General features: G+C 49.1%; 6 protein-coding genes across 6 annotated transcripts; 2 read left to right on the top strand and 4 right to left on the bottom strand.

Annotated features, from left to right (window-relative positions):
- Positions 1-21: 21 nt before the first annotated feature.
- J7337_005416 (uncharacterized protein) lies at positions 22-1,209 on the bottom strand (the record flags this gene model as incomplete). Its single annotated transcript, XM_044823095.1, has 1 exon — positions 22-1,209. The coding sequence occupies one exon, from the start codon at positions 1,207-1,209 to the stop codon at positions 22-24; it is 1,188 nt and encodes a 395-aa protein (XP_044681586.1).
- A 1,428-nt stretch (positions 1,210-2,637) lies between these two features.
- On the bottom strand, positions 2,638-4,232 carry J7337_005415 (uncharacterized protein; the record flags this gene model as incomplete). The annotated part of the gene is made up of 3 exons (XM_044823094.1): positions 2,638-3,527; positions 3,639-4,076; positions 4,127-4,232. 3 exons carry the CDS (start codon positions 4,230-4,232, stop codon positions 2,638-2,640), a joined length of 1,434 nt encoding a protein of 477 aa, XP_044681585.1.
- Positions 4,233-7,044: 2,812 nt separating this feature from the next.
- J7337_005414 (uncharacterized protein) lies at positions 7,045-7,897 on the bottom strand (the record flags this gene model as incomplete). Its single annotated transcript, XM_044823093.1, has 4 exons — positions 7,045-7,155; positions 7,211-7,243; positions 7,297-7,344; positions 7,400-7,897. The coding sequence occupies 4 exons, from the start codon at positions 7,895-7,897 to the stop codon at positions 7,045-7,047; spliced, it is 690 nt and encodes a 229-aa protein (XP_044681584.1).
- A 9,761-nt stretch (positions 7,898-17,658) lies between these two features.
- Positions 17,659-18,777, top strand: J7337_005413 (uncharacterized protein; the record flags this gene model as incomplete). Its single annotated transcript, XM_044823092.1, has 2 exons — positions 17,659-17,823; positions 17,878-18,777. 2 exons carry the CDS (start codon positions 17,659-17,661, stop codon positions 18,775-18,777), a joined length of 1,065 nt encoding a protein of 354 aa, XP_044681583.1.
- Positions 18,778-21,697: 2,920 nt separating this feature from the next.
- Positions 21,698-23,700, top strand: J7337_005412 (uncharacterized protein; the record flags this gene model as incomplete). The annotated part of the gene is made up of 5 exons (XM_044823091.1): positions 21,698-21,829; positions 21,881-21,978; positions 22,031-22,038; positions 22,088-22,195; positions 22,244-23,700. The coding sequence occupies 5 exons, from the start codon at positions 21,698-21,700 to the stop codon at positions 23,698-23,700; spliced, it is 1,803 nt and encodes a 600-aa protein (XP_044681582.1).
- A 460-nt stretch (positions 23,701-24,160) lies between these two features.
- Positions 24,161-26,683, bottom strand: J7337_005411 (uncharacterized protein; the record flags this gene model as incomplete). Its single annotated transcript, XM_044823090.1, has 4 exons — positions 24,161-24,370; positions 24,421-25,014; positions 25,072-25,973; positions 26,179-26,683. 4 exons carry the CDS (start codon positions 26,681-26,683, stop codon positions 24,161-24,163), a joined length of 2,211 nt encoding a protein of 736 aa, XP_044681581.1.
- Between the last annotated feature and the right edge of the window lie 492 nt (positions 26,684-27,175).

Below are 27,175 nucleotides of genomic sequence, written 5' to 3'. Positions count from 1 at the left end.
TACAGTGGACATCTCCGAGCTTTAGTTCAGGAGGATCTGCTGCACATACTGAGGTCCGAACAAAGGCTCACCGAACGCAGAGCCAGGAAGCGTAGCGACAGGCTTCTCAGCAAGCTTGCCATCAGTACCTCGCTGGAGAGCAACGAGACCGCTGGTACCATTCTGGTTACCAACAAAGACGTGCTTAGCAGTTCGGCTGAAACTCATCATACGGGGTAGGAGACCACCAGATGAGACGGTATCAGCATAAGTGAGAGTTCCGCACTCGGCGATAGTGAAGCGAGCGATAGAGTCGGTCTCGTTTCCGGACAGACGGTTGGAGATATAAACGTCCTTGTTGTTAGGAGCGAGAAGGACCTCACCAACAGCTGCGGTCTTGGGGTCCTTAGCAGGAGCGTCCTTGCCGTAGGTAGAGATAGACTGGTGATGCTTGAAAGCAAGGGTGTTCTCCTCGTAGGATACAGAGTAGACGAGGGCCTGGTTGCTCAGCTCACAAGCAACGATGTAGTGAGTAGCCTTCTTTCCACCACGAGGGTAGAAGACACCATGTCGAGGACCGCAGCCAGCCTCGACGGGGATGTTCTTTGCGATCTTGTAAGCGTCGTCCTTGGAGTCGATGATCACAACAGAGTCAGTACCGAGATCGTTAACGGCAAAGTAGCGACCAGAGGGATCAAGGTTGGCCTGATGAGGATGAGAGGCAGCCTGGCGCTCCTTGTCAGGACCAAGCTTTCCAGGAGACTTGAGAGTCTTGACGAACTCGAGACCACCCTTCTCAGTGTTCCAAACATCAATGGTACCATTTCCATAAGCAGCGCCAACAAGGCGTGTCTTATCAGAGTTGAACTCAAGATGAACAACGCCGACACTTCCGGCCTTCTTAGTCTTGAGGGTAAGCTTATTAGCCTCGAGATCAAGGTTGAAGAGTCTCAGCTCATCAGAGTTCTCGTCAACAGCGTAGAGCAAGTCGGAGCCATAGTAGGCCATCCATGAGTTACCGCCCTCGATCTCCTGGTTCAGAGTGAGCTCGAACTTGCCCGTCTTGGGGCTGAAGTCGGCGACGTAGATGTGGCCAGAGTTTCCGAGGAGGATGCGCGCAGCAGCGGATGAAGATGCTGAGGCGGTTGGGTATGAGCTGCGTGCGATGTTAGGAAGCGCAGAGGAAGATGTAGCGAGAGTGGCCAAGAGGCCAGCGATAGTGTACTTCATCTTTGTTGTGTGAAGCGTGTCTTGTTTTGTGTTGTGTTGTGTTGTTTCGTTTCAACGTCGTAGTGTAGTATAGCACTGTAGTATAGGTACTGTTATAGCGATCGACAATCAATATCGAATAGGGTATCAAAAGCTGAAAAAAGGCCAAAAATGTCTATAAAAGAGACAGGAACCAGTCCAATCTTTTTAAGTATGTGTTGGTAGTTTTAATGAAGGGAGGCTGATGTTAGCAAAAAGTATTGCGGCTGTGAGAAATAGAGTGACCAAGGATCAATGGCTGGGGGTTTGGAGCATATATAGCTACAGATGTAAGCCTCAGCCTCCAGAGACCTGGACCAGGTAGTGAACCATTCTCACTCACAAAGGACTGTGATCCATGCAGATGCACAGTCACTGGGAACAAGAGAAATCCCCTCTTGTCAAGCCTTGTTCACTGGTGAAAAGGCGAACATCCCATTCCATGCAGTGGAGGCGCAGCGTCAGTGATTGGAAGAACAGCAGCGATCAACCAACCGCTGATCAGGGGTAATGTATGTCCGTAAGGTACTGTAGGGGCTGTGCTACAGTGGCTGTAGGGCTGCTAGCCAGTGAATGTCCACGGCAGCATGAAACGAAACGGATACCACAGTCAGCAAACACGCCTGTCGAGTTTCACCACTGATCCTCCCCCCATGACAATTGGCCCAGAGCATAGCGACTCCAGCGCTTAGAAGCTGAGATGCAGGGGGTTCGCGTTTATAGGAGACCGCCAAGATGAGAAGGGATTGGATCAGCGGTAAAAAGCCTTTTTTTCTTCTCCGGCCACGCAGCTTGAAGTCGAATGATGCCATGAATGTTCATATTCAGAGTAGGGCTGAATTGGTTGGCCATTCTTCGAGGCCATGGTTTGTCTCGTTCCTCAACGCTTTGACTAATGGTTATGCTTACTCGATTTTGCTTTTACTGACAGGTCGGATTATCATTACTTTCATTAACTAATCCTTCGCTTGCACGTGAGATTTTAGTAACTGTCATCTTAACACGGATGTCCTCATCATGCCACCAAATCCGTAGGAGTCTGCTGACCCATCCTCTCTACTCAATCCCAAACACACATCTTCTCCATAACAAGGCGCATAGACCAGATGATCACTTATTTAAATAACCAAGCCGCCCAGTAATTCTTCACATGCCATCACATGCACAGCAAACAAACAAAAATACCTCATTTTGAAGAAGCCCATGCAATACCATTTACCATTATTGTCCCTCTACTAACAGAATATGGACACATGAAAGAGAAGAAATTACATACGAAATCTCAATGCCGACCGTCATGAAATGCTAAACAGAAAACGTGCGGTGAGATGCTATATAGGAGTGGTAAGGGAAAAAAGAGAGGTTAATGGGAGGAGTGGCAGGGCCGACATCAAACGCCATCATCACCGACTACAGCCAGAAAAGAGCACCACCGGCGATGATAATGGCCAGAGCACTTGCGCCGTTCCGTGTGCCAGCGTTGGAGCCCTTTCCATCATCTGAGCTGCTGCTGCTCTTGCTAGAGTCCGAGCTGGCGCAGTCTTGGTTAAAGCTGTTGGTCTCACAGTTGGTGGTGTCAGCGGGCTCAGTGTCATTTGAGTCGCCGTCAGGGTTGCCCGAGGGGGTGTTGCTAGAACCGGAACCAGAGCTGCTGTCAGAGCTGCTATCGTCTCCGTGGTCGTTGGATGGCGCGCCGCTGCTGCCGCCAGGAATAGTGGCAGGCTCATCATCATCGTCGTCGTCGTTATCCTTGTCCTTGCTATCTTTGCTGTCCTTATCGTCCTTGTCATCGTCCTTGCTATCCTTCTTCTTGTCCTCCTTCTTTCCTTTGTCCATGTCCTCACCAGTGGCCATCAGAGAAGCAATGGTGTGTCTCTTGTCACCGTCAACAATGGTGTCGTTAGTGCCAGCAGCATCCTTGTACCAGTAACTAGTACCAGAGTTGGTGCCAGGACCAGACTTGGCGTTGTAACACTCGATCTCAACATCGGAGAAGGTAGCAAAGTAGTAACCACTCTTCTGGATATCGGGAGCATCCCAGTCGATAGGACCTCCGGCCCATGCTACAGTACCTTCGGCGTTACCCTCCTTACCACCAGGCCACAGAGAAAGCTGCACACGAGAGGGTGTCTGAGGGAAGTCAAAGTTCTTGGAGGTGGCATTCCACGTGTCACTCTTCTGCAGAGTTCGGCCGAGTTTGCCATCAACCCACCACTCAATCTTGTCGGGAGTCCATCGGATTTCGTAATCGTGAAAGTTGGCAAAGGTGTCAGACAACGTAATGTTTTCGGAGTTTTCGTCTATCAGAATGTCAGCCGTGTCAGGTACAACATACAGTCACATGAGGATTCATGGCTGTGCCACGAACAAGGGGCTACCTTGTTGTGTGACACGACACGGGGATGACTTACAGTTGGTGATGCCCTGGAAGTAATAATTGGTCTGAGCATCGCCGAGCTCTGTACCAACAAACTCATAATCGATCTCATCCTTGACGTCGGAGAAGAGAATGAAAGCAGTAATGACACCAGCGCCACGGCTGGTCTTGAAGCGAGCCTTGACGTTACCATACCACATGTAGACAGTAGAAGACAGCAGAGTGCCAACACTGTCCTTGGGCATGGTAAGAAGAACGTTGTTCTGGAAAACAACAGGCTCACCCTGTGCAACCCAGTCGGCTTTTGAAGAATCACCAAGATACTTGCCGATATCGACAATTGAATCGAGGGAGTTCATCTTCATCTTGCGGTCCTCGCAGACGGGGGCAGGAACACAAGAGTCGAGTGAGAAGGACATTGTGGGATCGCAACCACCCAGACAGTACGCACCAACACCGCATTCACCATAGGCTGGTACATGTCAGATATCAGATATCATCAACTTTGTGCAGGAAACTTACTGGAGCAGCATGGCGAGTCTTCGGGACAGTGGCTGCTGCGCGTGCACTTGACAGCAGCGACAGAGCTGGCGCCCAAAAGGGCAGCAACAACAAGAGATCGCAACATTATGAATATGAAATAGTCGGGCAAAAACAGATGTAACTGATGCTTTAATGCGGGTGCGCCCTCGAATTAGGGGTTCGGTATTATGGTATGATCTGATCGGGCTATTAAGAGTAGATAAGACGTTGAAGTGTCGAAAACAGGTAGCGACTGCTGTTGAATCGAGTAGACACAAGAACGACAGTCGAAACAACCCAGCAAGCGAGCGACTTGGGCTGTTGTCGGTGATTAAAGGTGTATTTGCGTGATGTTGATAGCGACCGTTTTATCGGGCTTCTGATTGATAGTTGAACCGAGTGATAAAGGGCGATGGAATGCGGGCCGCAAAACAGTTTGCGCGTCCTCGATCCGAAAAGATTGTCCCTTTTCCAGAAATCTCCCTTGAAGACGCAGGATTTTCCTTCTTAACGAGAGCAGAAGGATGTCGGACAACTCCACAGAAAGCGAGTGTCTGATTTGGAAATTATCGCGTAGATTCTGCGAGTAGCTTTTTTTCGATCGATCGGGACTCGATTGTGTGACTTGAGCGAGAGATAAATAGGCGACGAGAAGATAAAGAAACGATTGATAGTGTCACCGATGTCCTCCCTTGGATTAGGAAGAAGGCAAACGATGAGCAAAAACAGTGCAAAAGAAAAAAGAGGATTATCAACACCACAGAAGGCGAAATCTGGGGAAAGGATAGAGCCAAAGGGAAGAGAAGAGGGATTAAAGAAGAGAAGCGAATCTCCCAAAGAAGAAGGCCCCGTCCGTATCTGTCCGTCCCCCCTCAGCGCTCACACTCACTCACTCGCGCACTGGCTAGACTGGCAGAGCGGGCCTCTCGTGCCGAGAGACACGAGACATGACCTTTTTCGTTTAGACGCACTAACACACTAAACCACTCTGGAGATAACACTGTCCAAGCTTGTAGAAATGGCCAATGACAGCTCGAGTTTATTCAAACTTGGTGATCGGTTCGTCTAAGATCACGCGCCTGATCCTGGCTTGACCCCTGAACTCCATACACCTAAACAGAGGCGATGTGACTGTCTTGGTGATCCATCAGGAGCATCATCGTATAGATATCAGCTGTAATAAGACCAATTACAGCCATGGAATCCTCTAATATCCAGTCCATTAAACACGTCTTCGATACAACAGTCCTCAATCTCTGAGCTCTTACAGCAAAGCAATCACTTTATTATCAGTTGCATCACCGCGGTCGCAAATAACCTCGTCCGCCAACAAAGTTCAACCAAATCGATTGAGTTTGACTTGATCTTCAGACCCGAAATGTTACCTACTATATATATTAAACTTTCAGCTTCGACTCCATTTACAACCTCACTGTATCTCCAATTCCTTCAACAATACCACAAGCCGTGAGTCCAAAGCCCGTGCATTCGGCGAACCAACATCACTACCATTCAATCCATCCATCCATATCACCCCAGATTTCAGGTCATAGACTCATCCCTGCCCATCATAATACGTACCGCCCCCTTCATTCCGGCCCATTTTACCCTTCTCGCCAGAGCTCAATGCAATAACCACACTAGCAATGGATGCCATGATGAATTGGTACTCGAAAACCTTCCAAAACCCTTTCGACGCCATCATGCATCGCCGTTGTCACATCTACATCTGGCACGCCATTTCCCGTCACACAATCCCATTGTACCCGACAAGTAGCCCAGCCCAGGTACTGCACCTAGCCCAGGCTGATAGCCCAGGGCCCACTACAGGGGACACGCCGCGGTCCCTGGTCAATCTTACAGGCCTGCCAAACACCAACTTCCTGACAGTGGCCAAGCATCAACGTAAGTTGTTGCTATCGTACAGCAAGACTAAGTAGTAGGTGCAGAATAATGGCAATTGCTTTGTGTCCTCGCAAATTAAACTAAACAGCGACTAATATACAGGATATGTACGGTGTGTCCCCAGATGCATCATGTTTTCATTACGGGCAATTGGTTCAGTTCACGAAGCATCACTCAGAGGGCCATAATGTTTGTGTGCAAGGAATCAACTCCAGGCATTGGGGTATAAGTAACCGAACCTAAAATCGAACAGTCCCATCCTTTCACAACCAGAATCGAAAAGGAAAAAGACATGGGAAAAAACAACACACACTGCCGTCATCCTTCCTTTCCTTTCCGTCCCTCCGACTCGGTCCGTCTTGAAACGGCTTCGTCTTTCTCAACTGCAACCTCAACCTCAGATAGCCATATCCTCCTTCAACTCTCCCCATTACACCAACAGACGTGCTCATATCACAAGTCCCGTTCCTTTGTAACACTCTCCTCCTATAGGCCAGTTCGACAGGTGCATACGCTGCTCCTCGTCTTCAATTTTTCCACCTTTACGCGCCAGTTCCCAGTTCCAGTCCTTTCCGTATCCCGATCCGAAAGAGTGGTAACAATGCCGATGAGGCATTGTCCGCCGTGCCTCATAAAACATTTGAGGCAACTCCACAATTAACAAACATTAAACAGTTTCCCGCATAGAAATGGTGCAGAACGCCACTGCTAATTTTCCCTTTGTTTTTGTTGTTTTGTGTATTTTCCCTGTGCAGTAAGGAAGTCTGGGCTAAAGATCATCCTCTTGGCTCTCGAGTTCTCACAGGAGTACGAAGCTTGCAAGAGGACCCCAAAGCCACCTTGCGGTTCGCCCCTATCTCTTGGAATTAGGGAACAAATCTATGTATGTCAGTTTCAATGAACGCTTCTTCAATCTCCGTCGTCAAAACGGAGCAGTCGGGACATACCTGGAAAGTGTTCTTTGGCGTACTGTTCGCAAGCCTACGTCATATGTCAACACCTTACATGTTTTCTCAAGTTCCGGGGGGTAGGGTTCGTACCTTGGCAGGTTTGTTGACCTTCTGCCCAATTGACTTCCACTTGTTGTTCTCGTACTCCTTGATGGCGTTCAATAACGCTTGGCTCTGATAAAGGGGAGGTCAGCTTTGTCGTTCAACAAAAAGGGCTAATGGTGCCTACCTCGTCCTCTGCAAACTCAGCATAATGCATGTCCTAAATCTAGTTAGCTTCATCAATCCTCCCGTTCATTTCCTGGTTGAGCATACCTTGTACCAATGCTTCTTGACAGATCCTTCTGTCCTGGTAGGGAAAGTCTGCACGTCATGTTTTAGCACATGAATCATACCCAGGTTACACTGCGGGTCTTACCTTGGCAATCTCTGCCCAGCTGTTGCCAGCATCTCGCATTTGCTTCAGTCGCAACTCTTCTTGTGGTGTCCAGGGGGTATTAGTCCGGCTTTTCTTGGCCGGTGGAGGCGCAACTGGGGCTGCGTTCGCATCATCTGTCTGAACCTGTTGTGGTTGTTGAGGAACCGCCTGGGGTGGGGGAGGAGCTGCGACAGGAGGTTGAACTTGAGATGGGGTAACAGGGGCAGGAGGAGGAGCTGTGGCAGGAGGTCCAGCGGCACCAGGTGCCGGCCTCTTTCGTGACCGACCAGCTGGCGCTGGAGTGGGAGTAGGTACTTGCTGAGGAGGTGCAGCACCGTTTGGAGGCTGCTGAGGAACGTTCATGGGAGGAGGTTGAACAGGCGCCGGGTGATGTTGCTGCTGCTGCTGCTGCTGTTGAGGCTGCTGTTGTTGCTGCGGTGCCATATTAGGTTGGGGGGCGCCGTAGCGGAATTCCATGTTCTCAGGACGGCGAGTCATGTCGCTCTGGTACTGATGAGGGTTGCTATTGAGAGACGCAGGTCAGCAGGGTGGCTCCCAATCATAGGGCTTCATTATCAATATGAATGGGCTCGGTAGTCGACACAACCACAAGCTACAGGCATTGGAGGTACTTTCATGTGAGAAAGTTACTTGTGTAGCTTTAGTAGGCGCCAGGTCTATCAGTGGTGAAATGGGTCGTGAGACACAATTCGAAAAAACCGACCAAGGACCTTATAAAGCCAGGGAAACCGTGACGAAACAGTAAGAGTCGTATTACACTTGTAATCGACAGAGGGTGTGGTACCTCGTCCAAGAAAGAAGCGTTCATCAAAGGACGTATTACTTACTGCATCTCGGTTGGCTGATGAGAGTTGGTGTAGACATACTCCGGGACAGGCCCGACTTGCCACTGCTGCATGTTCTAAAAGGCACCAGTTAGCCATCAAATTCAAAGAACCATCGGCAATAAGCAAGGAAACATGATGTTGAAAGTCGTGAGACGCTGACGCTAGCGTCTGCGATACAACAAGACATATCATGACTCTGACTGGTGTATCAACCAACGTGGGTCTGAAGAACGCGCAAACTGGGGGTGACGCGACCAGGGTCTGAGCTGCGCAACTATTGTCGATATCGAATTTCGACAGGAACGGGACAATAGTCGCTTCATAACATTCGCAGCATACCTGTAACCACAGCCTTGGGTCCACCTGCTCGGCCTGCATCGCGTTGCGATTCATAGTGCTTCTCTCCGTATTAACACCAGAAGCGCGATGGCGCAAAACGCGGGACTTTTTTCTTGGTTTTGGTGACCAAGAGTACAGGTGGTGACAATAGAGAAAGTATTGGTACTCACGGGCGAAAGTCTGACTACTTGATCCGTGAAATATGGTTGAGTTAAAAGTTAAGAGAATTTAGACAGTGATCAGTCACAGTATCGTGAGGGTGACCAGGTCGATACAAGAGAGGTACAGACGAGTATCTCGAGTATCTGCGAAGTACTCAACAAGATCTGTGCTAGGAGGTGAATTTTAGGGCGTCAGGAAACACAACCGCGGGATCTGGTTGGTAAAAAACTGAAACGTGATGTGGTGGGATGCCGGTTTGTTTTCTCCACGCAAGTACCAACTGGTCGTGATGATCAGGGTTTTTTGTCTTGCAATCAACGTTTGTGCGCTGGTTAAGGTTGGGTCAGTATCGGCGTGTAAGTGGTGAGAGTGGAAATAAAGAAAAAATTGTTCGTTTTCAACGGAATCCAATTTGCGCGATGCTCTACGTGTCTAAACCGTGTGCGCGGTCAGATGCTGTGTTGCTTTTCGCGTGCGCCTCGGCGAAGGTATGTAGAATACATTGGCAGCGAGTGCCCCGTTGTTTTTGGGGGGGTGGTTGGAGACGAGGCAGACGCTTGTGAGCGAAAAGAGATTGATTGGGGCTGGGGCTATAACGAGGCAGGAAAATGCAAGCAAGCCGGACAAAGAGAGGACAGGCGGACACACGCGTAACGTGTCTGCGATAAGACGCGAGTGATGTGAGGTACGTAGCGAACAGAAACGTAGGAATGTGGTCGTGACAAGACAATGGGCAGGTAGGTATATGCGATGCGATGCGACAGGTGATATTGATGATGATGGGTGAAGTATTGAGTCATTGAGTGAATAGAGTGAGCGAGTTTATGCTCAGTCTCAACTCGGCAATGACGGAAGATACAGGACGCGCGCTCAAAAACATGTACAGGTTTTCATTTCAACGAGTAAAGACGCAATAATGAGTGAGAATGAAACCCAGGAAATGGCATTGGATGATGGGACAGGATATAGAATAGCAAATGCTTACTTGAGTTGAGTTAAAGGCCCAGGGGGAACGAGCAAGCAAATGCGCGTCTTGTTTGTCTGCGACGGTGACGACACAATGTAAGAGTCGAGTCACAAGTCAAGTCGTTTTGCTCGCCTGTCGCAGGTCGCAATCGCAGAATGATAGAGAGATAGAGAGATAGAGATACCTCACTCAGCCTTAACAGATGCTGTGAGTGGATCCACAACTAGGTTGACTGAGGATGAGGTTTGGGCGTATAAGGTATGGATTGTACAATGGATAGATACCTCACCTCAGTTCAACTCTGTTTCCGTCAGGTCGAGTTTGAGGTGGATTGAATGCGGCAGGTTAAAAAAGACGTAGGTAGACAGGTCTGTCTGGGGGAGGGAGGAACGATGGATGGTACCTCAAAGCAAAGTAACTCGGGCAGGACCTTGGAAGTCGCTGGGACCTGGGGAGGGGGAGGTAGTCGTGGGTTACCCTTTTTTTTGGTGGAAAGGGGAGAATGGAATGGGCGAAAAGAGGTGGGCAGGCGTGACAGAAAGCTACGACGCTTGCGCTAAAAGTGGGTCACCGACGCTTCCGAGGCGCGAATAGCTTAGAATTTGGCTCTATAATCACACTGTCTCTCGCCACATAAACTATTCGGACTCATACAGTGCGCCGATGACGAGCATGTTATCTCTTCCAGCAGGAAACATCCCGAAAACAAGTACTGAGAGGTACGTGCTCTCGTTCCCCGCCCGCTAATGAAAATCTCTCGTTTCTTTGGTTGATCCGGTAAATTGCCAAGCCACCTTTGGTCAAGCCTCAGTTATCGTCGTACAAGTTTATCATAGAATCAGGCATTCAATCAGTTGAAGTGATGAGTGGCAGAGATTTGCCCTTGGTATCAGCAATTGCCAATCCCGCTCATCTAATGAGTCTAGGTAGTCTCATCGCGTACGTCACCTTTTTTATCTGACATGATCTGTTTCTCCCTTGTCAATGGCGTTCCTTGTCTAATAATTCACCGACTGGTCTAATCTCACGATATCAACCCATCAGGCAATGAATCCCTGTTGGTGATTAATTATACGGCTGTCGGCGTTTTTCAACCTCTATTTCGCTTGTCGCAACGGATCAAATCTCTTTGATGAGGCTTTCGTGTTTAGTTCTAGCAGCCACTGACAGCCTCTATCTACGTGACGTGCTGTCATTTTGCATTGCGTGATACAGCGATAACATTGGTAGGATAAGGCGGTCCTTTCACGTGTCCTCTACTATTCTTTTGACTATTGCAACTATTCATATGTCGTCTATCACGTTCCTATGTTTGTTAGTTTCATGTTTCGTTCTGTTGTCGGATGTCAAGATGTCATCCCCACTCTACGTGATCAATTCATACTTTATCTCCAACAACCACGAGGTGTTGTTGAAAATAAGCTCACTTTGAATGACAGATTTGTACTAGATGTAGTCTCGACACCGTTTCTTGAACCTATGTACCTTGTCTTGCGGTACGTGCCATTTGAGGATGGCTGGCCTCAAGAGCCGCATCTCTCGAAATGATGGATCTGCCCCGATTCTCCACCCTACAAGTACTGTACACAATGGGGTATACCCGGCAATCTGGTCGCGTCTCGAGCTAAGATCGTGACATTGAATCTGTGTACCTCTCAAGTCCCTCCATCGTCGGATCCGGGACTCGGAGTTTTTAATCCATCGTACGGGTGGCAATTAATACAAACGGATATGGGCTAATATAATGTTTGCGATGCTGTAGAGATGCAGCTTGAGTAATTTTGCTTGTTTACCTGTCGAGGCTGTCGACCCCCCTTTTTTTCCATTTCTCCTCAACCGCACCTATGATGCCGCCTTTCACTGTCATGGGCACACCTCGAACACAAGCCGTATCCACGCAGGCAAAGATACTGAACTCATTCAATAATAACGGGAGAATTATATATTTAAATGCAAGTATACAGAATGGCTGACGTATAAAACAGCCACACAATTGATGAATGTCAAGAGAATACCAGACTCGTCTTCGTTGTCCAGGGTAGGCCTACTACAACATATCCTCTTAGACACCATAAGAGAAAGTCCTCCAATAGGCATAGTATATTAACACTATGGACCTGTAGGCGGTATTTATACTGCTTGATCAAGGCAGCAATTGCGCCACTTGAGGCAAATAAACCTTAACTGATCTTGACTTCTGTGATTCTGGCCTACTATAGGGGCCTCACTGTTTAAGCCTCTGTTAGAGAAGTTAAAAGCTTGATAGCCCTGAATAAGGCTGACGGCAACTAAAAAAAAAAAAAAAAAACACTATAAAAACTCTGATGAAATCAATTGGAGAAGGAAACTAAGTTCATGATGGGTTGATTGGATTCGAGTATCCATAGCAAAACCAGACTAAAATGATGCTAAGAATGACTACGGTTCATAATCTCCGACTGTTCTTCCTCCTAGTTATGATCTGACCTCTGGTAGATTACCCGGCACAGCAGGATGAATCATGAAATCCTTCAAGCCCTAACGGTGGCGAACGTTGAGATTAAGCCGTGATAACGATGAATGCATCAGAACTACCAGATCAAGACAACGGCGAGATAACCAAATCTCGACATTCACACGACGATCCGGCACCGGCATCAAACTCCATCGAGTTCATCTTCCTCCGCCATCTCCAGCTGCATTGCCGATCCCCGCCCGCTTCGAAACACGCTTGTAATCTGGGATGGCCTGATGTCCCACGTCAACAATAAAATAAGCACAAAAGAGGAGCACGGGGCACTCTCCCCATGCGAACGAAACATACACGCCTTAATATGGATATCGGGGAAATACATTCCGAGGCAAAATTGTCGCCCGCGATACGAGTTTGCGGCGGTGAGCAAAGATCCTGATAACAACAACAACAACAGAGCTCGAGACGGAGTGCATCGGTGCTTTAGCCTTCTTTTGAGTTACATTAGACCATCAAGTTTCGAAACCTTTGTTCCTCGAGGGTTAGGCCCGCGGATGAAACCACCCCGGTTGCAAGAGCTGGTCGAAATATTCGGACACCTCTTGAGCCGTCCGTAGGGCCAAGCGATCAGGACCCTTGCTTCTACCTTACGCTTCCAGTGGGTAGGGGAACTTCTGGGTATGGACTGGAAGTAGGTCTGGATAATGGGAATCTCAAACATTCTGGTCGCGTTTCAAGCTACAAGCTTATATAACGGTGAATATTGAAACGCCAGCCCTGCAAGATAGACATGTGGCGTCAAAGAACACAAGGCATTGCTTAACCATGGAGTAGAAACCTTCAACAAACACGAGATGAATCTGCCGGTGTCATGAGCAATCTCACAAAACACGTAAACAACTTTAAAAAAAAGTCTTTTTATATTATGGAGAGTTTACTTTAGTAGCACAATCAATAAAGACAAAACCCGAACGAAATTATCATCAACACGGAACCCTGCAGGTGTTTTGTGGACTTACACGTACATAGTGCTCTCTCGCAAGCATATCCCGCTATATATAAAAAAAAAGACGGCCCTTCGCCGCTTGACCAACAACTCACGATAGCTGCATCTCTGTCCCCGTGCAGAGCAAAGTTCCAGAACATTTTTCTCAGGACAGCCTGAGGGCCCCCAGTCCGGGACCCAAACAGCCATGACCATCTCAACCGCACAGACTCCTGAAACACTGCCGAGGTAAGTCTACGAAGGGAACTGTTGCGACTTGGCAAACATTTGACAGCGTAAAATGTTTAGCGCTTAAGAGAGGAGGATTAAGTCAATAGTAATAGTCGAGGAATTATGTATCGGGATTTCGTATGCATGCGAGGTTGCATGGAAGAAACCCAAAACTGAGGTTATCTAAAACTTATCTGGGAATCTCAGATCTTGGAGTTTCGGGATCTGGACGTGTTTGATCGCTGCTTCAGACTCGAGCTCACACAGGAACGACAGCTATCCGGCGTCATGGGACCTCCTGCCAACTCGGTAGAGTAGCACCCGGTTTCCGGCAATGTTTCGATCCGAGCTGGAGAATGTGTTTCTCTTGACGCTGTCATGTTAGAAGTGTGCATCAGATATCTGAAGCTTGAAGGTATTCGCAGTTTTGTTTAGCGCCACAGAGCAGAGCCGTGCTGCAGGTACGGAGCACTAGTGCATATGTATTTTCATAAGGATCCAATGCTTTGCAATACGATATGCATGGGGGGGTACTCCATAAGCCGCGTAAAGATCTCGGACAAGGGGAGTGAGATCGACTACCTACACGCACGCACAGAGTCACAATCTACAGAAGCATTTCGCTACCAAGGGCCGGTTGACCGCCCGACACCACCTGGTGATCATCTTGCCATGACACCGTGTTAGTCGTCCAGGGCTCTAAGAATAGGTAGACGAATAGATTCAGTCGTATTCAAATCACTCAGAATTGCAAGGAAGGACGACGATCAGAGCAGCGTAAGACAGCGGGATCGAAGTATCCGTGTACATCCTGTGTCTCGCTTGGCCGTGTTTCTCATTCTTGTTTTCTGTAACTGGGGAACGAATGTTTCCGTTTGTGCCGCAAACTCAGCTCGTTTCCCCTGCACGGCACATTGCCAGGACAAGACACGATACAGAAGACCACAATAGGAACAAGGACAGAGTCTGTTGACGGACAAGGTAAAAACAAAGTGTCGAAAGCACAGAACCAGTATTCTGAGGTTAATAAGCCGCCCAATCAGCAGAGGACGGTCCACAGAGTTCGCAAATGTCCATCTCTTTTGGACTAATATAATCCCTGATACCGAGGTGAAATTACGCCAGTGCGTTAGCGGGTTTCAAGGGGGGATCCCTGAACCTTGGGCCTGGGGCGCGGCGGCAGCTAACGAAGCGGCGAGATTAGTAGGCTTTGTTAAGGTAGAAACCGAAACCGACGGTAAGGAACGTTATATGGGTTTGAGTAGTAGTGTATAGTGACTCTGAGACAAGAAACATCATGACCAGAGACTTGGTGGGTGATGATGATGATGATCTTGATGCTTCAGGTCAAGAAGTGATATGTATGATATCAGAGTCCAAGTTGTTTTGCCCTGATCCTACCAAACAACAACAGATGAAGATAAAACTTCCTAAAGTCTAATTAATTAATAAAGGTGCAAACAAGTCACTGCATGTTGAAATTAGACAGGCGCTTGTCGTCCCGCAAATTTGTGAATCGGGGCGTCGATGGCATGTGCGCATCGTCTAAACGGACGGCATATCTTGCACCCACCTATCACGAAACGATAGCCGACAGGGTTACAATGACATGCCCTCCACCAAACACCGTGCAAAGCCGGCCAAGGAAGGATAATATGTACGTATCTGGACTCGACTCGTCTCGAGTTTTTGATAGTTACTTGCTGGAGCCAACAGAAGGCGAGAGAAACGAAACCGGATCTTAGTTTAACTAAACATTTGGGGTTTGATAAGCTTTTGGGGGGAGCATCTCCTTGTAGCGGCCTTTACTTCAGCTGCCTTATACAGAAACACCAAGAATTATGCATCAGCAACACCACCAACTCCCCGATCGTGTTTACTTGCTACGCCCGGGCCAGTAGTAGTACGTAGTCTGCTAGCTAGCTGCAGCCAACAGCTTGGGACCTAATCACGGTCCTCCAGAAGATCATGGATCACAGCGCAGCGGCGCGCGATGGATGTTAGCCTCGAATGGACAGTCAGCGGGATTATTACAGCCACAGCCAAACCACGAGGTCGAAGGAACTAGAGGTGCAAATCAAAATCAGGGACCGTCCAATTACGAAGCAATATATGAACCCCTGCTGGTCGCCAGGGTTAGCTGCCAAGAAGCAGTTTGTGTGCTGCGCTGGAGAGTCAGACAAGGCTATCAACTAATGGAAGGGCACCTTGAATTATTACGCGCATCGCGCACCTGAAGCTGAGGTCGATGTAACGCAACACGACCCCGCCAAAGAGAGACTGACTGACTGACTGACTGACTGAATTCAAGAATAGGACAAGTGATTGATTATCAAGTAACGAACACAAGGGAAAGCCCACAGAGGCCATACGTAAACCTACAGTACCTAGGGACAGTGCACAGTATATGCGTGTCTGGTCCGACGGGAGACAGTTTCTGCTGTGCTGTGCTGTGCTGTGCTGTAGAGATCGGATGCCAAGGATGGCGAAGAGTATGTTTAAAACTCGCACAGGCCCTGCCAATATCCGTTGTACGAGCGAGTACTGAACCGGGGGTGGTAAATGGATGTTTGGATCACTTCTTCAACAGTGGGAGACGCTACGTGCGGTGGTGACCGTTTTACCAGGCAAGGGTGAGTTGATTTGACAAGGCGGCGGATTTTGTATCCGTCACTGACAACGACTTTTCTCTTGTGTGGTGTTGTGCAGCTGCAGTTGCAGCATGTAAGTGATCATTTTGAGGCTCGCTTGGGATGGACCATGCCATCTCATCTTCCTAGTCAACAAGATTGTCATGATAGTGGCGGACGGTGGTGTTTGCTCCATATTCCTAATCTGTCGAACCGTTTAGACTAGATCTCACCTTCACCGCGATTGAGGCTTGACTACTGCAGACTTGTATCAAGCCAATGTCATCGGTGGCGTTTCTGTAATATTACGATCGTTGCTATTGCTTCACAAGCTCACTTTCTTTTCGTCTGAGGTTTTTTTCTGAACCCCCCGAAACAGAAACAAAGAAACCACAAAACCCCAGAAATTGGGTGTCTCATTACTGCAGGTTTTGTCTTGTGTTAGTCTCGTCTCGCGCGCAGTCTATGGCCAGGCTAAAATAGTATAGTGTCGTCTAGTTTGTCTCCGTTTAGAGCCTCAGATCTGGTTGTAGCAGTATTTGTTTTGAGTCCCAGACAGGAACTGTAAGATGAATCATCATCCACGACTTGTTCCGTCTGCGATGGATGTATTGTTTTGGTTTTGTTCATGTTGCAGCATCCCAACTCCAGCCAAGCCACATGCCATGCCCTGCAGGCCCTGAATTTACCCCCATGCCCTGTCCTGTCGTCTAGGCCTGGAACGCCTCCCACCCCCGTTCGTCAACGCTGTTAGACTGTTCCTGTTAGATGTAACAGGGGCCCTGGCAGCAGCAGCGAGAGCAAACCCTTGTTATGCCCTGATCCATGCATGCCCATGCATGCATCCTAATCCATGGCCCGAACCATCACCACCGTCGTGGCCGTTGCAATCTGCCCCGTACGTACTGTACCTTACTCTAGTGAGCCTGTTACTGTATGCATGCCGCTGTAAACTGTCTATTGTGCCTGTTTCTGAATCTTTGCCGTTCCGTCCACTGTAAGGTACCCTACCTTATTGTTATTACTACACCACTTGCCCCTCCCCTTCTAATAAACTACTTCTACTTCTACTCCTCCTCCTCTTCTTTCTCTTCTTCACTTTGGATTGTCATCCTCAACCTCACATCTTTTCTTTTCTTTTCTCTTCTGCAAGCAAGAAACGCTGTTGCGTCTTGTAATTGTATTCACTTCTTCCGGCTCGGCTCTGCTTGCTTCACTTCTTCTACGCAGCTAGCTCCAACACACTCATTAACAGTACCAACTTGGACCAACTGGTTTGGCTGCTGACACTCCTTTGAACAACATCAACAACAACCCATTTACCTTCTATACAACAAAACCGTCATTGGTTTTTCATTCAACGCCTTTTTATATCAGTCTGTTTCATTCTACCTGAAACAGTTTCATCAACTTTTGAGGACTTTCCTTTCCGGTGTCTGTATTTTCGAGTTTAAATATTCTCGCTGGCTTAAACAGCACATCCGGCATTTGAACGATATCGCTCGCTTTGATCACACAACTTGGCCTGGCTTCTTCTTCAAGACCAGCTTATACGACGACTTTCGACCCTTCGAAAAACGACGATTCTTTTCAGCGACCTGATTTGTACTTTACGATACCCCATTGCGGATCTCAAGGCAGCACAATGAACAGCCGACCAATGAGCTCAGGCATGCCTCAACATCAGATGGCTCAGGCCCCTGCGCCTTATATCCCATCTCGGGATTCCATGGACCGCCACGACTACGGAATTTCAAAGAACCGTAAGGCTTCGTCGACTGGCGGTGGACGTGCTTGGAGCGACGAGGAAGTGAGTCGATGTTGCTTTACTTGTGCCGGACCATATCACTAACACGAGGTTTAGGAGTCATATCTCATCCAAACTCGTCTCCAGAAGATGCCATATAAGTACATTGCAGCCCACCTCAAGAAGACAGAGTTGGCTTGCCGTCTTCACTACCATCAGCTCTCTCATGGCAGCAACCGACGCAACAAGCGTGCTGCCTCAGTCTCATCGGGTGCCTCCAACGATATCACCCAGACTCACCATGTGAACGTCCCCAGCCCTGCACGAGAGACTGTCTCTCGCTCAGTCTCTCCTGGCGGAAGTGTACGAAGTTATAGCCCTCCTCCCTGCAACGTCAACACTGCCAGCCACATCCAACTCCCCAGCATCGTTGGACCTAGCGATGTCACTCGTCTACCGTCCATTCTCCCAAAACCATCTCGCATGTCTCTCCCACCTCCTGTAACCAACCAGTCATATACGACGACGATGGACGCACCTGTTCAGATGCCACATGCTGCCTACCACCAGCGCGCAGCTTCGCTTCAGCGAACAACACCTCCCCTGCGTCTTGACTGCTCAGTTGTGCCTGCTCCTGGACCCGCATCTTCACCTCCTGCACACAACGCCTCGCATGTTGATCTTTCACGCCTTCATTCCATCTACTCAACCCACCGCGCATCTTTCTGGACAACCATCGCCAACGAGTATGGTCCTTCAGTGTCTCCCACTGTTCTCGAGCAGGCCTGGAAGACTGGCACTTGCTGCAGCCCTTCTTCTCTGACACCAATCACCCCCATCTCAAGCCCAGGCCAGGCCGAGAAAGATGCACAGAGCCAGTCCTACAGCAAGGGACAGGACAAGACACGGATCTCTTCGATCCTTGGAATCGACGCCGACCCACGAACCGCTCGCGATCGGGATATCGTGAGACGGCTGGAAGAGGAGCGATTCGGTATGATGCAAACCGCTCACTGAACATGGACTCCTCGGGTCACGTCACCCAGTCTTGATCCTCATCCCGTCCAGAGGCGAGGTAATTTGGAATAAGGACAAGGTGAGACTGCAGCTTGGTCTCGCCTCATTGTATGATACGCCTCTTGCTTTTCGCATTTCGTTTCAATCACGGCATTGTTGCTCTCTATACCACCAGAGGCACGCACACGACACGGCATATCTGCCACACACTTGGGCATTTTACTTGCGCCCGCACTCGTTTTCACGAAGTACATCACTTTCATTCTTTTCACTGTGCGCCTATACCGTTCTTATCTTATGAACAAAGTATTGTCTAGTGGTTGGGATCCAGTTTCGTACTAGATCCTTGAGGTGGAAAAAAAGGAGGTAGATGCACGGCATTTGCTACACGACATGAAGAGCACTTGTCGGAGATGGAGGAAGACAAATACTATACATCTTTTCCGTCCTATGCTTGGAGTAAAGACCTGTCCCGGGGTAGTGGACAGAGTCATGGATTTTTCATTGGTCTCAATTTCCGGTTTTTTTTGACGCTTTTTTTTTCTCACCCGTTTTATTTGGCTTGCCATTTCGGCACATTTCCTTACATTGATTGTACAGTCCTCTTGATGTTTCGTATTCAGGACTGATGAAATCACGGTGATGAAAGAAAAGAGCCAAAGCTCAAGGCGCTCGGCCCCGGGCTACTACTACTGAGCGGATGGGGTTTATGGGGAGGAGGATAATGTTAGATACACCCTGCCAGTGGTAAAAGCTGGCAGGCATCAATTGATAATCTTCTTCACCTTTGAACTGTTTATTGTTTCATGTGGACTGTGACATGACAGCATTGAAGAGTTGCTTGCGTAATGGAGGTGAAACTAGATCAGCGTGTGTTAGTGGAGGATATGGGGATGGGGGATATGTTTGAGGTTGCTCGAGACGGTGATACGTCCGAGCAGAGTCTGTACAAGGTGTCATGAAGATCATTTCGCAGCAAAAGCCCGAATTGTCATGGTACTGCTGAGTGATGCTTACGTGCTGTGGTGTAGTGAGTGAGTTGGGTGGGTGGGTGTATGTGTCTTGGCTGTGCAGCGTTTCAATGCGTTTTCCGAGTCTTTGTTTCACAATGACGACGGGTCGTGTATCAAGACGCATAGGCCAATATGACTTGCATGATATTGGGGGATGGATGATATTGACGAGTTGTGAGTACGTACACTGTGTTGTCTTGTAGTAGTAGCTGAGGTACAGTATGAAAGGAGAAGACGTAAAGAGGCGTACGTGTTTGTTTATAGTTAAGCAACCGACGAATAGAGAGATCATTGTCTGTTTTGGACTATAACGTGATATATCTGATACGTCGAAACATTACAAAGTCTCGGTGGTTAGCACCGTTCGGGTGAGTGCCAGCCGAAACTTCGGTGTTTGTCCCCCGTATCCGATCCGCGGTTCGGCCCCGGTGGATGTCACGCGGAGAGGGGCATATCGGGGATCATGGCAAGGGGATCCATAGCGAATGGGACTGCGGAGTCCCGGCTGAATGTAACTGTAAGGTACTATAGGTAGGATGTTCTAAGGGGAGGTTGTTTTGCCATTTAGCCGCTGTCATGTTTTTGTTTTGGGGGTCAATTAGAATCAACCCCACGCTTTGAAGGTATCGTGAGGGGAGCATGTTTATGAGTGGAGATGACTTCTGGTATTTCAAGCATTGATTCTCTCTTGCACTCACTCAACACTGACACTGACACTGACACTGACAGAGAAGAATTGGTCTCTGCTTGATTGGCAATGACTAGCTCGGACCTATCAAAGCTCGAGGGATCCGTAATTGCTAAACCGACGGTTGGCATTTGACAAAGCTCTAGCTAACTAACCTAACCTAAGCTACCAAACTAATGTGCGGGGTTGGTTGCTGGCCTCTTTAGCAGGCGGGAAGTGGATATGTCATGATCATACCAAGTCAAGAGGGGCTAAAAGAAAAGAAGAATCAAGAGAAGGTCAGAAGGGGAATGGGGAAACTCTTTTGATTCGAGATCCGGAGCGAATGCCGAGCTGTTCGGTCCGGCAAAGGAAGGATAAGTGAGGCAAGCCAAGTTTTCTGTAGTGAGAATAGCCTCGAACAACACGAGGTAGACGCAATTTCTCACGAGCCTTCTCTTATCTACCTAGGTAGATATCGTGTGTTGTCAATGTGCCAGAAGCTACCTTACATTAGCTTGCAGAGTGCAAAATTGTCACAACTGCAGCAGCCGTTATCACTCCCTTTCTCCCGTATCATCTTCATCTTCTCTTCTCTCTCTCTCTCTCTCTCTCTTGGTGACTTGTAACACCGTAAACCTTCAAACTGATCAACACAAGAGCCAACGCCACCCGCTCACTTACTCTACTCTACTCCGCACACTACTACACTACCTCAAGTCACAGGGCTACGAAGCTACAGGCTACAGGACATTCCGCTTACATTGAAAAAAGTCACTAAAACCAAAACTACTCCGCTCTTCGGCAGACGCATTGCAACTCGCACCACAATTCTTGTCTAATCCGACGCTTGTCTTTGGTCAATTTCTCTTCGTCTTCGGTTCTCTGTCACCCTCACTAAAGACCAAAAGCCTAAAGACCTTGTTGTCCGGACTCAATTCCTTTATATAACCAAGGTCTGCCTGCCGCTGCCAGTCACTGCCCGTGGGGTTACGCCTTGGCACCTCTCTTCACTGTAACATAAACATAAACCGACTCAACTCGTCCTTTCTTCCTCTTTCTCTCTCTCCGACATCGCTTTTTATCCTTTACCTTGAAACTAATCCCAACTCATCAGGAGATAGCTTCTTTCACCTTGACTTGACTCTCGTGTTTCTCAGCCTTTGATTCACTAGAAGCCGCTGAACTCTTACCACCAACCAAAAATACAGACTGAGATCAGCTCTCACAACTCATCATCATGGCGGACCAAGTCCAACACGACCCTAAACAAGATCCCGACTACATCCCCTTTCCTTGTCTTCCTCCCGGTGGTGCTCTGAACCGTTGGTCAACAAAGATCACTCGCGAGCATGACTATCCCGGAGCTCAGGTATGTCTCCCCTACCTCTACCATATCCCAGCAACTCACTGACTTTACCAGGCCATGCTCTACGGAGCTGGTGTCCCCAACAAGGACAAGATGAAGAATGCCCCTCAAATCGGTGTTGCTACTGTTTGGTGGCAGGGAAACCCTTGCAAGTGAGTATTGAACCGAAAGCCTCTTTCAGGACTGAATACTAATGATTTCCAGCACTCATCGTAAGTGAGACAACCTCACACTGGAGAATCTATACTCACAAAGTTGCAGTCCTCGATCTTGGCCAAATCGTCAAGAACTCTATCGAGAAGGAGGGTATGATCGGATGGCAGTTCAACACCGTTGGTGTCTCTGACGCCATCACCATGGGAGGCGAAGGTCAGTGAATCTCACTCACTAAATTCACAAATAACTCACACCTCTCAGGCATGCGATTCTCTCTTCAAACCCGAGAAATCATCGCTGATTCCATCGAGTCTGTAACTTGCGCCCAGCACCATGACGCCAACATCTCTATTCCTGGCTGTGACAAGAACATGCCCGGCACTGTCATGGCCGCCGCTCGTCACAACCGCCCCTTTATCATGATCTACGGCGGTACCATCCGCAAGGGTCACTCCAAGCTCCTCGAGCAGCCTATCAACATCAGCACATGCTACGAAGCTTCTGGCGCTTTCACCTACGGCAAACTCCATGCAAAGTCGAATCCTGGTGAGGCTGGCCGCGAGAGCTCTGATGTCATGGATGATATCGAGAAGCATGCTTGTCCCGGTGCTGGAGCCTGTGGTGGCATGTACACGGCTAACACTATGGCTACTGCCATTGAGGCTATGGGTCTTTCACTACCTGGATCTTCTTCATACCCTGCTGAGTCTCCTGAGAAGCGTCGTGAATGTGAGCGTGCTGCTCAGGTTATCCGAACTACTATGGAGAAGGATCTCCGTCCTCGCGACATCATGACCCGGGCTTCCTTCGAGAACGCTCTTGTTCTGACTATGATTCTGGGTGGTTCTACAAACGGTGTTCTTCACTTCCTCGCCATGGCCAACACAGCTGGTGTACCCCTGACCATCGACGATATCCAACGCGCCAGTGACCGAACCCCTTTCCTCGCTGATCTGGCCCCTAGTGGAAAGTACTACATGGAGGATCTCTACAATGTTGGCGGAACGCCCTCCGTTATCAAGATGCTCATCGCCCGTGGTCTTCTTGACGGCAGCATCATGACCGTCACCGGCAAGACTCTCGCCGAGAACGTGGAAGACTGGCCTAGCCTGGACCCTGGTCAGGATATCATCCGCTCTCTCGACGACCCTATCAAGGACTCCGGCCACATCCGCATTCTACGAGGCAACTTTGCCCCCGGCGGTGCCGTTGCCAAGATTACTGGAAAGGAGGGTCTGTCTTTCACTGGCAAGGCTCGTGTATACGACACTGAGAAGATGCTCAACGCTGCTCTGAACAAGGGTGAGATCAAGCAATCCGACGGCAACTTGGTCGTTATCGTTCGATATGAGGGTCCCAAGGGTGGTCCTGGTATGCCTGAACAACTGAAGGCCTCTGCAGCCATCATGGGTGCCGGTCTCTCGAATCTGGCCCTCGTCACAGACGGTCGATACAGTGGTGCCTCTCACGGTTTCATCGTTGGTCACGTGGTGCCTGAAGCCATGGTCGGAGGCCCTATCGCTCTAGTCAAGGATGGGGATGTCATCACTATCGACGCTGTTAGAAACCGCATTGATGTCGACATCACCGACGAGGAGATGGAGAAGCGAAGGAGTGAGTGGAAGGCCCCCGAACCTAGAGTCAAGCGAGGTGTGCTGGCCAAGTATGCCAAGTTGGTCGGAGATGCTTCTCACGGTGCTGTGACAGATCAGTGGTAGATATCCAAGACAGGCATGGAGAGCAAAAAATAAAAATGGGAATATTATGTTATATTGAAACGCAATACCGTGCGTGATCTCGCATGATATTGAACATGGACTAACACGACCATATAATTAGGAGCAGCGACTTGTATAAACTTGGTAGATTTGATTTCTATTATGAACGAGGATTGGAAACTAAAATGAATGAAGGGTATCGAGCACATCCACACGCTTCTGTCTCCCACTAACACTCCTCTTTCAACCCATGCATAACCACCTTCATCTTGCTCTTGTCTTGATACACAAATACATCTTGCACGCATAAATTATACTTTAAAAACACACAATCGCTTCTCTCCTGTCCCGTGGTTGTCTCCAATCACCACTCCACGTCTCCCCATACGATCTCGGCGATTTCCTCGAAAGGCTCGTCGTACGCTGTAGCAAATGGTCCTTGGTGACTCTCTGGCGGGCTCTAGTCACCCAGGGGCATGCCCTCAAGCTCATCTAGCAATCGTCTCCAGTTGTCGGCGAGCATCTCGGCGTACTTGACTCGCTCACCGGCCCAGTCCTGGTTCCATCGGCTGACCTGGTACTGAGTTGACTGGAAGGTGATGAGTTCGTCGCGAATACACTCCTTGACGAAGATGGAGCGGTTGTGTTGCTGGACAATAGACTCCTTATCCTGATTCTTTGTTAGCGCCCCTCCTTGTGATAGTACAGAGATAGGCCTACCTTGATGATGTTTTCTGCTATGCGGTCAATCTCACCAGCCTTGACCACGCCTTCTGGCTTAGATCTCAAGTTGGCAAGCTTGTTCTCATTAGTCTGAATCCTCCGCTCCAGATAAGGAATATTATCTTTGTCCAATCGCTCTCTTCGTTCAAACATCTCACGCACGCTGACAAGAGCATCTCGTTGGCGCTTGAGGTCCTCAAGAACTCCCTCGTCCCATCCACGGCTCTCATCCTCCATCAAAGCCTGGCAAGTTCTGAGGTGTTTGCTCATGGCAACAAGTCCATCATTAAGAAGAGGAACCTCGTTGGTGTCAGTTGCGTAAGTATCCTCCGATGTTTCTGTCAAAGAGGCCAAAGAAAGAGCAATACGAGCGTGGTCAGCAGCCACGCCCTCGGTTCGCTTGACGAGACGATCCATGATGTTGCAGACGTTAATGTAAAGTTCAGCAGATCGTTTGACGCCATTGCGGGTTCGGTTGAAGAGATCCTCGAGCTCAGCGGGCAAAGAGTCCTCCAGACCAGGTGGTAGTGCTCTATCAGCAAACTCATCTTGAACAGAAATGGTAGCTTGCTTACGCCACACAGATAGTTCCTGATGCTGATATTAGCTTCAGCAGTTGACTTACACTTGGTGGCAGAATTGACTTACTGTAGGAACAGTCAAGAACATGACGACAAGTTGTTCCTGACTCAGAATCGGGTGTCTGATAAGGGCATTCAAGAATCGTGACAGACCCCTCCTTCGCTTCTCGATAAATGCCCCATCGTTGGACAGATGGCTACCATTTACACCTACACGCTTAGGTGGAAGTAGCGGTAGAATACGGAATGGATATCTCTTATGTAGGCAATCCAATAGCCAGACAAAGTCGCTGTACCTGCGAATAACCTTGCTACCGCGCCTTATACTCGAGATTTCATAATTATGGTGCTGGAACATGAAAACACCTTCCTTTTCCGGCATAAGCACAACAACGACATTCTCCTCGGCGCCGCGGCTGGCTCTAGCACTGCTCGCATGGTGCTGAAGAGCTGGAGGTTGTGCAGTTGGTGTCAGATCGGGAGCTCCACCAAAGGGATTCTGGACAGGGCCAGAGGGAGATTCCCCAAAGCCTACAACAGGGTTATTTCCATCGAAGTATCCCCATCCTCCAGGCGTTGTCACCGAGTTGCTGGAATGCTGTCTCCGGCTGTTTGGAGACGTAGTGGCTTGAGGGGATGCAATGTTGGGCAGAGGAGGAGCATCGATTACTGTCGTCGGTGGTGTTTGGCCAAAGCCGGCATGGCCATTTGTGCTATTTCGCTGGGTGCCGTTGGACTTGGAGGGACCATGATCATGGGTTTTGTGCATATCAGGACTTCCCCATGGATCATCCTCTGGGTCATCCATGGCTGGTCGAAATTGCTTGGGCGTTTGTTGCGCGGGAGGAGTTTGTTGTTGTTGAGGAGGAATATCTTTTGGAGGTGTCTGAGGCGGCTTCGCGGAAAGTTCAGCGACTGGAGGTAGGACGGGCTCTGCAGTGAGACCCGCGAGCTTGGGTTGCGGAAGGCCTGTGATGGAAATGAGTTATTAGCTGGACCTGAGTAGTGTCCCCACCAAGCGCCGGGGGGCATATGCCAGCACTGATATGACATCCATGGCATTGCATTGACCAGTTGATAGGGCAGCTTGTAAGTCTTGGCAGGCAAGCGATGTACATGAGGGGAAAATACTGTGATCGTGCGAAATGTGATGCGAAGAGATAGGTTTACTTACGTTTTCGGCGCTCATCAACACCATCCAGGCTTATGACTTCGCCTTCTTGTGCAAGGCCTACCAAAGCCAGCAGCACGTTGAACTCGTTTCGACCCAGCAGGACATTCCCGCCTCCGGGAGCTACCAAGGACATAATGCGAGCTTGGGCATCAGCACCAAGTCTGGCAGTAGCAAAGAGCTTTGCGACACCACCAGAAGTGACCTGACCTCCGCTGCCATCTTCGCGCACTACTATATCAAAGGTCTCGATGTAAGTATCGGGCACGTCGCTACCGGGGAGGAGGTTGCGGATAAGATCGGCTCTGCTCTGCTGCTTGCGCGGCGTGGGCATGTCCCAAGGTGAATCATGAGAGTCGTTGTCGTCAGCAAAGAGGCTGTTGGATGGCTTTGGAGTTCCAGAACCAGAGTCATCGTCGAAGAGTCCAGCACCGCCGCGACGAGCTGGACCCGTAGACGAACCCAGACCTGGGCTGTCCTCCGTCGGCGATGAACCAAAAAGTGACATTATGACTCTCAGGCGAGCAGTGAATGTAAGATTGTCTTACGGTGCGTATCAATCTCGCCGATGTCGATCAGCCGAGTCGCGAATACTCGTGGAGAGCGTAGATCGGTCGTCTAGATTGCGATTCGTAATCGAAGCCGAGAAGAGGACGATATACAGCGCAATCGAGTTGATTGTGCGATGCCGAGCCTGCGATGGAACAAAGCTGCAGCTACAGGAGTTGAAGCGAGCCCAATAAGCAATACAGAAGCTCTAGCGACGAAATACACGCGAATTGAGAGGCAACTGGGAGGTTGGTGAAGTCATTCCGAGTGGAGAAGACCTGGGTCTGCGACATCAACTTAAACCGGACGGAGCTGTTGTGGAGCGTCATGGGTGAGGTACGTACTCCCTGACGCATGCAACGGCTAAAATGGATGTTCCTGGAGACGCCACAGCCTGTCAAAACTGTGGCTGATCACTAGAGGTTAACAGGAGCAAGTTCATGAGTTCAAC

The sequence above is a fragment of the Fusarium musae genome, chromosome 4, assembly GCF_019915245.1.
Source record: "Fusarium musae strain F31 chromosome 4, whole genome shotgun sequence".
Taxonomy (NCBI): Eukaryota; Fungi; Ascomycota; class Sordariomycetes; order Hypocreales; family Nectriaceae; genus Fusarium; species Fusarium musae.
Note: the sequence above shows the minus strand (reverse complement) of the source record. Positions and strands in the feature narration are given on the sequence as shown.